Source organism: Bacillus rossius, chromosome 17, assembly GCF_032445375.1.
Source record: "Bacillus rossius redtenbacheri isolate Brsri chromosome 17, Brsri_v3, whole genome shotgun sequence".
NCBI lineage: Eukaryota > Metazoa > Arthropoda > Insecta > Phasmatodea > Bacillidae > Bacillus > Bacillus rossius.
Window position 1 is genome coordinate 35,230,511 of NC_086344.1, and position 12,728 is coordinate 35,243,238.

General features: G+C 34.0%; 1 protein-coding gene and 1 long non-coding RNA gene across 2 annotated transcripts in view; one reads left to right on the forward strand and one right to left on the reverse strand.

The window, feature by feature from the left end:
• Positions 1-5,580: 5,580 nt before the first annotated feature.
• LOC134541014 (uncharacterized) lies at positions 5,581-6,918 on the forward strand. The gene is made up of 2 exons (XR_010076535.1): positions 5,581-5,697; positions 6,790-6,918. It is a non-coding gene; the product is annotated as an uncharacterized LOC134541014 (long non-coding RNA).
• LOC134541012 (lipase 3-like) overlaps positions 5,581-12,728 on the reverse strand; it is a 30,028-nt gene continuing 22,880 nt past the window's right edge. Inside the window, exons 7-8 of the mRNA XM_063384138.1 lie at positions 9,073-9,215; positions 5,581-5,772 (exon numbers count right to left, since the gene is read on the reverse strand). Coding sequence (XP_063240208.1) covers positions 5,620-5,772; positions 9,073-9,215 — 296 coding nt within the window. The 3' untranslated portion in view covers positions 5,581-5,619. The remainder of the gene's footprint in view (positions 5,773-9,072; positions 9,216-12,728) is intronic.

Genomic DNA, 12,728 nt, shown 5'->3' on the forward strand with positions numbered 1-12,728 from the left:
TTAATGTGTCTTAGGGTAGAAGTCTGATTACGGGGGTTTATGAAAAAATTATTTAGTTTTAAAGCATGTTACCAAATTTGTATGTACGTACCTATCATAATTCGTAAACCGTTCCATAGCTTATCTGGTATCTAATGTTGCATATCTGGACATTTCAAGTGAATCAGAAATAAATATAGCATGTTGGGTTCATGTAGTTGCAACAGTTTTAAGAACAATGCAGTTTGCAGAGGTCTTGGAGAATATTTACCAGTGTTTTTCCCAAAATATCTTTGAGTATTCCAGGATGAAACAATAAAATGCTGGTACTGATAATTTTTTTATTGCTATCTTTCATAGAAATATCTACTTAATGTAGGTTGAAACATTGGGAAATTAATATGTACTAAAAATAAATAATGGTCATGTATTTTCACCAGAGTTTTAGTTTTTAGCGTTGACAACGGAGATTCATATTTTTCTGTAATCTTTGATTATATGTAGGTATTTTTAAAAGAATTGTTATAATGAATGCACCTTAAATAATATAATAAAGAAAGGAATAAACTGTAAAAAGCTAGCCAAAAATTCACTGAAAACATCTGAAAGAGTTAAATTTTTTTGTTACAAAACCAAAATACAGCCATTCAACTATGAATAAAGTTCGTTATCATTTCAGTGAAAAATTCTTCCCTTGATTTGATGAATTAAATTGTCTAGAATCGGATGTAAAAAATGTACAGCATTCAAAGGATAAGAGAATACTAATAGTATATAACCAAGAACTTAATTTCCTATATCTATGCAATTGAATTTTAAAAAAAATTACGTATTGTAATGATTTTTACAGACAAGCCATCAAGAGAATTATTCAATATTGTGTGATTATTTGTTTAAAAAATTTTTATCCTTTTAAAAATACTCACATTCATTATGTTTTAAAACTCACAATTGAGCAAAGCTATTGCACGATTTTACAATTTTAAGGTTCATGTAATTTTAAAATAGTAACAATTAAAATGATAAATGTTATGCACACAGAAAACATTTCTTTCACTGATACAAAAAATGTTATAAACAAGTAAACTGCTATAACTAGAGACAAGATTTAATGATTTATTTGCAGACCAATTGAATTTTTAAAACGAGAGGTATAGGTGTTAATGGTTTATTTTTATTGCATCTGTTTGTTAAAAATACATAGCTTATACTGAACAAATATTTATTTATTTATTTATTTATTTCCATTTGTTACATGCTCATCAACAGCTGAGACATTTTTATAGTGGGCATAGGGAAAAAACTAAAATGTGAAATCAGAAAGAAAAAAAAGCTTATAACAACACAGAAACACAAATACATGCACAAGACAAACAGAGGTATATAGAAATAAGAACAAAAAGAACAAATACAATAATAACAATACAAACTAGGTCATTAAACAAAATAAAATAAAAATATATTACAAACATAATTTATACATAAATGCATAAAACAAATTATATACTGACATAAATAGAGCAAACAGAGAGAAAAAAAATTATGATTAAGGATATAACGTATATCACTATGATTTTATAAAAGTGTAGTAAAATTGAACAATGCGTATTTATGGTTGGGCAGAAGCTACAATTTTTTTGAGATTTATTTTTTACTATGAAGAAGGAAAAAACTTCCATATTTATTGCAATTGTTTATAAGTCTATACATAAGATTATGTTTACTTTATGTAAAAAGTTATGGAGGCTTCCGACTATTGACACTAAAATGCTGCACGATACATACTAATTTCTCCATAAACAGTGTCATATTGACTGATACATGATGCACTTTTACAATATAATGATTTTTAATAAGCATGTCTTAACTATTCGGAATAAAGTAAATGTGTGAAGAACTTTTTTGTTTGTAAAATTTACTAATGTCGTAATGAAAAAGTGTGTGACTAGTAACATTTGCAAGATAAAAAAAAGTAAACCATTACCAATTTTTTTTTATTAAAATGTGGTACAAACTTAATGCTAAATAAATTACTTTCATAGAATGTAATATTCAAAAGATTTAAGTATGTGTCATTATAGTTAAGTTTTGATTGAAAATATTGATTAGTTACATGATTTTAGTTGCATTTTGGTGCTTTGTGGTGTATTAAATTGAATATCAGTGTTACGTGGCTAATTGACGTTCTTTTAGGTTTTATCCCAATCCACCATATAATCTAGTCCCTAGCTATAACCAGAGTGTTTAAGGTCCGTACAGTGAGAATGGTTTAAAAGTACTTCAAAGCTCATTAAAGTAGAAAGGAGAGGGTGAAAAACATACGTAATAAGCAAATAACTAAAATATTTGTTAAAACCGTCTTTGGAAAATCTCAATAAAATTTCCTGCAAAGCAAGTTTAAAAGAACACACCCATTTCTGTAAGTTGTTTTCTGGTATTCTAAATTTCTAAGTACCTAAAGCAATTCCATAACACAGTTTCACTCTTGTTCTAAAATCACCAGTCTCAAAACGCTGTGCTTTAAAATTATTACTAACCAGGAGCCTGTGAATATCTGGAAAATATTCTATATTTGTGAATTATTTGGTATTGGATTTGACATTTCAAACTGAATACTTTCACAAAAAAATTGTTTTGCCTATAAATACACTTAAGTAGGACTCATTCACAAATAAATTTATTGAGGGAAAAAAAATAACATGAGCTGAATTTTTTTATTGAGAATTTTACTTTTGTTTTATGCAACATTATACACACATTTTTTATTTGTAACAAATAATCTTTCAATATTATTTAATGTTATTAATACAGTAGAACCCTGTTATAATGTTCCTGCATATAATGTTTTCCTGCTTATAATGTCATATTTTTAAAGTCCCAATATTTCCCCCATAAGGACAATGTATTTATTTCCTGCATATAACGTTGATAAATAGTGTAATTTCCTGCTTATAATGTTTGCTTTCTAACATTCAATAAATGGGGAAAAAATGTTTTAAAACCAAATTATTCCAAAAGTTTCCTTTATGTATGTTTATGTTTAAAATCACTGCCATACAATACATGAAGTTTGTTAAAATACAATTTTATGCAATATACTGAAGGTACACAATGTTCATAGTTACGTGTCAGTTGGCACCCTTAGTCAACTCTTCTCTTCCTTGCCATTCCAGTGGGTATTCAGATGCACGTACATAGTCCTACGATATTTAAGGTGCGAACCATTGAACGAGGGCATAACTAAAAGTGTTTTCTATTGCTTACAAATAATTTTTTTTTTCATTCATACGTAGTAATCCCAAAATTAAACATTTTCAGGTGGCGAAGGAGTAGACGTTCTCACTCTTTTACAAAAAATGTGGCAGTGTATCTTTAAAGACAAACAAAATTTAACCAGGGAACAAGATGAAGTTGAAAAATTGTTGGCTTGTTTCAGAAAATTCATGTATCAAGTATACTATCTTTGGTTTTAACATTAAAGTTGTTTACATAGCTTGGTGAGTCCATTGGTACAAAGCTCGAACATTGTTAAGTGCTAAATTGAGATTTCCTGCTTATAACGTTTTCCTGCTTATAATGTTTTTTTCTTGTGCTCCCTTGAAAAACATTATAACAGGGTTCTACTGTAATACTCTATTTTATGTATATAATCAGGTGGATCAAAAAAACAAATTTCAAACTTAAAATTTTATTTATTGGCTTGATAAAATGCATTGAAAAAAAAAAAAATATATATATATATATATATATATATATATATATATTCATTTCACTCATTTTTGGATCCATTTTCTTGAACTCCCTTGAAGTGTGAGGAAAAAAAAGGTTTCACTGATCAGAAATGTATTCAACATTCATTAACAATTTGATACTCAGTATACATTAATAATTTGATACTCAGTATACATTAATAATTTGATACTCAATTCCAATAAAGAAAAAAAGTATTCCCGTAAGCTTAAAGTTAACAAGTTCACTTAAACCTTAAATAATTTTAGAATACACAATTTTATATTTAAATATTATGTATGTGAATTTTAATCTACATTAAAAATTAATAATAAATTTGTGCAAACATTTGTTAAAGTTAGTAGTATTATTATATGTAAAGTATGAAATCAATGCTTTCCAAATATAACATAGGGCAAGTGTACCGAATATGAGACCCCTTTTTAAAAATATTTATATTTTGTTATTAAAACCACTATTGGTAGATTTATTTATCTTAGATGATATATTATGTAATGCACTTTTACTTAAAAACAGGATTGAGCACTTGTATTAAAACAGAAAGTAATTAAACTAAGAAATAAGAAAAATGCGAAATTTTATGAAAACAAAAACGTGTTCCTAATATGAGACATCCCCTACATTATGTTCCAAATTCCATATTTGATATTATTTAGTCACTTTTTGCACTTTTGTTTGTTACACATAGGACACACAAAACATGGATCAGCTCCGCAATCTTCATGAGCCCACCCATAGCACTTGAGGCACTGCCGCCATTTCTCGCCATGTTTGTCCTCTGAGAAAAGGCAGCAGCATAACAAACACTCTGCATCATCATCACTTTCAGATCCATCACTTTCATCTGAACTGTCATGCAGCGAAATATGTTCGTCACTGGAGTCCTCAGAATCTACAACGATGAATGATTTGTTAGTTATCCTTAATTTGTCCGTGTTGCGAGATCTGGTTTGTGTAGGTCTAGCTTCGTTTCCTTTCTGTTTCCCAAGAACCAATTTCTTACGAGCTTCAGCCTTTTTCTTTCTTGCGACATTTTCATCCAAGCTTGTTTTGTATGGCGATGATGTGATAACATTAGCACTGCCACATCTACTGGATGTTTCTTTTGAAGGAAAATTTGGTAGTGGTTAAATATCCACAGGTCTGATAAAGGGCCTAACTGCACTGCTGCAACATGGCTGATCTGTCTGCATCGAAGTTTCTCTTGGCTGACTCTGGTCTTCTCTACAAATGGCTAAACTTATTAGTTACTGTTATTACAGCGACAGTATTATTTTAAATCTAAATCACCTAATATGAGACCCTTACTCCTAATATGAGACCCTATCTCAAATTAGGACACGTAAGTGGTCTCATATTAGGCACCTTATAATGGCCGCTACAAAACACATCATAAAGGCTGAAATTTTAAACTGCCATAGTTCCTTATTTATACAAATGGAAGCTTACTTCACTGCTCATAAGAGAGTATGAATGGATAATTAATATAAACGTACCTCTATGTTGATAATAAAGCTGCAAGATGCCACTCACGAAAACTCAAAATGAAGAAAATCGTATAAACTGTTATTCTGGATCTCGCGCGCGTCAGATAAAAGTCTCACTCTATCCGTGGTCGGGAAATGGAGGCTGCTTGTAGTTCCAAGAGCGGCTGATAGGTAGTAGCTCTTACTTTTTAAGATAACCAAGGGTCTCATATTAAGGCCGGGTCTCATATTTGGGTCACCTACCTACTCCCTATAGCAATTAAAATAATTATTTATATTAGTTATTGACACTGGTGAGATCTAACAATGTAAGTAAGTATTTTATACTACTCCATAGGAGCTTACAAAGTCTTTTTATAAAAGAGATACATAAATAATTGCTGATGTGAAGCTTTGTGTGTGTTTAAAGGAATGTTTCCATTTTGCGAATCATTGGCTCGAATAATTTTTTACGAGCGTCGATTCCCCAGAGGAAATCCATGTGAGTATACTTGCTTATTTTTATCAGTTCCTTGGGCTTCGCATTTGTCAACTCGTTGAATAAACGTTTCACATCCTGGGGAAAAAAAACAAAGATACATTGTTATTTAGTGATTCATTTGTATGTTCCTGTATTCGATCTTGCATATTTTTAATACCTACATTTCACAAACTTTGCAAAGCTAGTGGGTAGACCCAAGATTTGATGGTGTTATAAAAATGCAAATCTCTTCTTTAAAAATAGTGGATTTCGTCTTTATCGTCATTAAAGATTGAACATGTGTAATAATAGGTACTTATCAAGCACAATAACATTGATCAACACCTACAAAAAAATTGTGGTAAGATGCTTAAGATGTGTACTTAAAACAATACTACATATATTGATTAAGAGTAAGTTAAACAATAACTACAATCAAAACATTTAAAATAATCTTCTGTAATGTTTCATAATTCAAATTCTTAATTTCAGTTTTATTTTTTGGCACTGTTTTGTAGCCATGTTTGTAGGTATCAGCCATAGTCTGCTGTATATTTTATTTAGTTTAAAATGTGTCTATTTAAATAAAATTCATTAAAATTTTTCTACGAATTACTTTCACACTCTACTGTGTAAAGTCTGAAGTGTGTGTGTATGTGTGTACAAATGTATTACATATTTACTTCTAACATTGGCGTAGCCAGGATTTGTGTATGGGGGGTGTTAAGAAGCATGCCCCCCCCCCTCCCCCACCCCGCCGACCGTATTAAAGCGGAGGGGCCGGGGGTCCTCCCCCGGGAAAATTTGGATTTTAAAGTGTAAAATAGTGCTGTTTTTTTTTTTTTTTTTTTGCAGTTTTCGGTACTTAAATTTAAATATTGTAATGGTAACAATTTTATTAATTTTAATATGAAATTTGTTTGAGTGTTGAATAAGAAATTAATTAAAGATTTGGTGCTAAGGGGGGGGGGGGGTGTTTGAACCCCTACAAACCCCCCCCCCCCCCCCCCCCTGGCTACGCCCCTGACTTCTAAAGGATTTAATTTTAATTTTTGTCTGTTACCTGCAGTGTAATACAGTGTTGTATATGTGTGTTTCTGTTATCCATTACAGCCCAGGTGCGAAAGGACGTTTTATCAAAAGTTTTACTGCATTTGACACACACTGTAAATTTGTACATTTACATGAAAACAACTGTAACACTACAAAATAGTGTTCGAAGTAATACTGTCTTTGGATTCTTACCCAGGTATTTATGCTTTGTGTTGTCCCAGTACCTCCAATAGTTAAAAGTTATTTTAGGGTGGCCACCAGCCTTGAATTTCGGGAAAAGCGGAAACTATGCATGAATTTTAATTGTCTGGAAAAGAAACCTAGAATTATGCTTGAATTACTTGTCACCAGGAATTTCACATCTTTCTCTCACAGATGTTGTGTCTGCTAGGTTTACAGGCTATGTCAAACCCAGAATTTTGATGATATTTGAATTTCACTTCAAATTATAAAAAATAAAAAAAGAACAGTAATAGTGTTTACCGTTTGCTAGTTGCTGGCAGTTCTGCTTTCACGTGGTTTTTGTCAAACCTTTATTGATTCGATCATGGCCATATTGAAAATTGGTGACTGATCAGCAAACAGTTGAATACCTTTAATCGTACTTGGGCGTTCGCATCTTCGATATGGCGGCGTTGTTATTGCCTACACGTAGAGTGGGTAATAATTTAAAATGCATACATACGTACGTACCTCAACTTATTGAGATGTTTGTTGCTTACGAGACATTAATTTTACCTTTCTTATCTCTCTCTTTCTCTCTCTCAATCTCTCTTTCTCTCTCTGTCTTTCTCTCTCTCTTTCTCTCTGTCTCTTTCTTTCTCTCTTTCTCTCTCTCTCTCTCTCTCTCTCTCTCTCTATATATATATATATATATATATATATATATATATATATATATATTCGATTTTTCAATTTTCTTTTGTTATAAAAAAATGTTTCGGGCCTTTCCTCAAAGTGTAATTAATCTATCTCTTTTAATCTATCTGTTCAACTGCTGTCGGCTTCCTTGGATGTTTATTGTTGTTTTTTTACAATCACGAAAGTGTTCATTGGTGCCGCCAGTCGTGGTAACATAAATGAATGAATTCCGCGGAACCCCTTTTAGCCTAATGGCCCTACCGGGGTGTTATCATTAGTAATATTAAAAGATCTATATTATTAATTTACTAATGAAACCATGATATCTGCCATTATAGAAGTTAAAGAATTATTTATGAATATACAAAATATTATATTTATTACATCGGCTTGGAAATCCCCTGAGGTCCGATCTGGGCGGGTGTCTGAAGGACAATCCATCCAAATCGGAAGGCGGTATTTGGCCCGATCATCTTGGAAACCAGATGGTCTGTTTCCACGGGGAACCACTGGGAGGCTACCGCCTGGTGACCAGCCCCTCAAAAGTGACAGTTGCTGATATTATAGTAATTATCAGCCACTGTCACAGTTACACCAACATTATTGGTCTAGCTAATCTTCTTAAAAGTTTGAGTTTATTAAATCATAATATCCTTTAACTTTGCATAATATAAAATCTGATTACCCTGACAATACACGACAAGCACATCAACACTTTGAAATATCCATTAAAATCTTTTAACGTGTATTAAAATGTAAATTAATATATATTTATACTAGATAATGCCCGGCATGCGTTGCAATGCCTCAATCAATTTTTTAAACTTATACTAAGCATCTCTCTTTATCTCTCTCTATGTATATCTCTATAACTCTCTCTATCTCTCTTTCTACATATATATATATATATATATATATATATATATATATATATATATATATATATATATATCTTTCTAGCGGACCCAACAGACATTGTCCTGCCCAAATGTACTTTTTGTGAGATATGGATATGGCGGTAAGTATTTCTACGCTGGACATTTTGTATCTTCTCATTATACATACCCCTCCTCTTGGGCACGCCACTGCCGTTACCAAAAACCTTTCCCATGTTTACGCAGAAGGCAACAACAATGCAAAAGCCCGTTGCCATGGAGGCTAATTATCAACAATGCTTAGTTGTTTTTGCTTTTAAAGCGTGTTTTTTTTAGTTTTTTCTTAACTCAGAATCGAGATAAAATATCCAATTGTGAATCTAAACCATCCTAGAATCCCTGTGAACTCACACAAAAAATTTCATCAAAATCGGTCCAGCCGTCTAGGAGGAGTTCAGTGACATACACATGCACACAAGAAATATATATATATATATATATATATATATATATATATATATATATATATATATATATATATATATATATATATGAAGATAGTCGTGGTGACGGCAAGCAGTAGGGGGGGGGGGGGGGGGATACTCGCCTTGCAGTCGCACACCAGGTCCCTCTCGCCGCAGTACAGGAACACTGGCACCCGCACCCTTCCCAGGTCGTAGCGCGGCGGCTCCTGCGCGCCGTAGCGCACCGCGTTCTCCTCCGCGCCGTAGTCGTAGTGGCGGAAACTGCCTGCAACCATTCGGGGGGAGCACCACGCTCCAGGAGAATAAAAAATAATTGGTTGTCTGTAAAGTCGGTTTACGGACGATAGTTTAACGTGACAGCGTCATAACAAAACATTGATGTAATTATTGCATACTTTTATGAACAAAATTGAATCATTTTTATTGAATTATCACTATTTTGTATGGATTCAACGAAGGAGTGAAATGAAATCTACAAGTTAATTGATAAATTTACTTTTACTTGCACTCATTAATTCAAATATGTTTATTGCTTTAACGAAGAGATTATTTTAACTATAACTTTTGTACATGTTTGCTATTTAACTTCTTCCAATCTGTGTTATTCTGTTAGGGATAGGACGATGATAGGAAAAGTAGGAAACGAATGGGAGTGTTTCAAGTTTAATTTGCCTCGAAAAAGTCAAATCGATAATTGTTCCAATCGAGTGGAAGAGAGAGATGCGGCGCAAGTGTACAATGAGCGTAACGGGACAATGTGCGTAACGGGACCCTTTTCCGTGCGTGCAGCCGGCGTTAATCGATTTATTAGACGTTGTCACGTCAAATATATATATACATATATATATATATACTTGCTCCCGTACACGGCTTTGGCATGCGGGCAGCCTGGACGAACTGTGTTCATTCCAAGGTGTCCACAAGGGAAAAATATTTCGTACCAACTTAGGCGAGAAAAAAGTACTAGATTTTAAAAAAAAAGTACTAAATTATAGTTTTTTTTATGGTTTTAACAATTTAGGAAGTTATTGTGACATTGCAATGCTCTAACTTAAATATCACGCCACACACACATACATTCCATAATTTTTTAAAATAATTACGCTTAATAATAAAACATATTGGAGTTACTATAGTAATAGATATTATATTAAAGAAAAAAGTACTAGATGTAATACGAAAGTACTAACTGTGGACACACTGGTTCATTCACGACCCTTTGGCTGCGACAAGAGCGTGTGCAAGGGGAGGGGTTTTATATATCTCCCCCCCCCCCCCTCCCTCCATCCCTCTGTCCGCGAAATCATAAAGAAAAAATTGGTTGTCTGTAAAGTCGGTTTACGGACGATAGTTTAACGTGACAACGTCATAACAAAACATTGATGAAATGATTTCGTACTTTTATGAATAAAATTGAATCATTTTTTTATTTTAATAATAAAAGAATAAATACTTGAAATTATACTAGTAATCAGATTTTTAAAATGCAAGAATAATTAACCTTTATTGCCAAAATTGTTGTTGTAATAAGCAATGAAAACCACAGATTGAAATTCGTCGAGAATATTTTACGTTTTTATGCCTTCCAGTGCTCAAAATGATATGCAATTGTGGCCCCGGGCACGAAATTTTATTTATAATTCATTCATAATAACGCCCCTCGCGATAAACAATAAAAAAATATGTATTAACAAGTGCCTGGTTGCCGCGCAAGCTAATAGATTGCGCGATTCGTTCGGTTCGCGTCCGACACCGTAGATAGCAGCACCGCAGGGGAATAATATTATTTAGTTTTTATAATACGATTTTATAACAAATGCGCATCCCAAATACACCAAACTTATTTATAATGTGTTACAATATTTTTTAAAAACATTGTGCAAAAGATCCCGGGTGTAATTTGAATTATTATGTGTAACTGTAAAACACCATTGTTCGTACAAAAACGTATTTGAAAATTCAATATTACTTCTAAATAACCGTACCGATTGTGCTGAAAATCGGTGGACGATCGTTAAATTACATAATATTAATAAATACAAACGACGAAAACATGATTGAAAAGTCAAATCGATGGTTGTTCCAATCGAGCGGAAGAGAGATAGATGCGGCGCAAGCGTACAATGAGCGTAACGGGACACTTTCGTAGTGGGACAATGTGCGTTACGGGTCACTTTTTTCGTGCGTGCAGCCGGCGTTCATCGATTTATTAGACGTCACGTAAAAAAATATTACAGAAATCTATCATTCTCACCAACAAACATTTAAAATTATGAAAGAAAAAAAGCAGGTCATGTGACTGAGACGACGGACCTTTTTTGTAATTTCGTAAATGTTGAAATCACCGGAGTGTTCTCTAATGGAGGTGTTGCCTGGAACCAACATGCGCAACAGCCGAGAGATTTTGGGTAATTGGGATGAAGGAATGTGAATTGGGTAGGGGGGGGGGGGAATAATTCGTCTGGTGTCTCAATGTCTCTTGTGTCAATCCTTATCCTCCCCGCATTCCTTGTTCCTCTCTTCTTCGTGTCTCTCCTGTTTCCGTGGCAACACGTCCAAGTGATCTCGCCCGGGGGAGAAAACGAGTAAAGTACTGGTTCTTTCCGCCGGCTGGCTTGTGTGGCGACAGGCAGCAGCCGACAAGAAACGGTGCCTCATTGCGTCATCCCCGTGGCTCTAACTGCACTTGCCCACATTACCTAACGGCGCGGAACGCCTGTGAACCTGGGCTCACATAGAAGTGCGACTCTTACGGTGGAAACTAAAACCATGTTTCGCGCGACATGTGGCGCTATATGTTGGTTGGGCCCGTAACTACTAGCAATAAAAAAAAATCGGGATAGAGGTTCTAATAACATAACAAGGAGGTAGTTATAGAAGTGCGACTCTTCCAGTGGAAACTGAAACCATGTTTCACTCGCTCTATCTGTTGGGTGGGCCCGTAACTATTTGCAAAAAAAAAAAAAAATTCGGGGTAGAGGTTATAATAAAAATTTTTAGGTTAATATAAGCAAGTAGTTTTTAATAATTTTAATTTATCTACTTGATGACTAATTGTTTAGTAAAAGTGATTTCAATTGTGCGAAAAACACTTAATGCTGTTTTGTAATAAAACAAATCATGTTATATATATATATATATATATATATATATATATATATATCACACCACAAAATATGTAGCTATCAAAATTGAGTGGATTAATATTAACTGTTTTTTTTTTTCCTTATAATAGCGTATGCGTTACCTCTCACAATTGATGTAGCTGTGTTAGCAGTATATTATGAACGCTACCATCTAGCGGGCGTGCCCCAAACTACTTCATAAAACTAGGTCTCAGTCTCGGCAATTGGAGTTTCTCCCGCACGGCCAGGCATGCGACAGCGACCTTTGAGGAGTGGGTTCAGCCCAGGGGGTGGTCAAGTCTGCGTGATCACTAGGGACCGGAAAAATTCGCGGGTACAGTGACCTCTAGGATGAACTTTATAGTTCTACGTACACTCGGTCAAATGTCACCCTCTCATTGGCTGCTGTCTTGTGAAGGTGTCCCAATGTAGCGGCCTGTGATTCGACACAGCTTCGGTCGAGTTTTTCTCACTGGCCCAGGGTCATCCGGGCGAGTTGTGAGCCAATAGCAGAGGCAGCGCTGAGGTGTAACTATATGAATTTTAGGCTGTCGTGAAATGAACTCGCGAATATTTCCGGTCTCTAGTGATCACGTGTTAACTGCGTGAAGCTATCCCCCCCCCCCACCCCCTTCAGCTGATTGCTGCGCCAT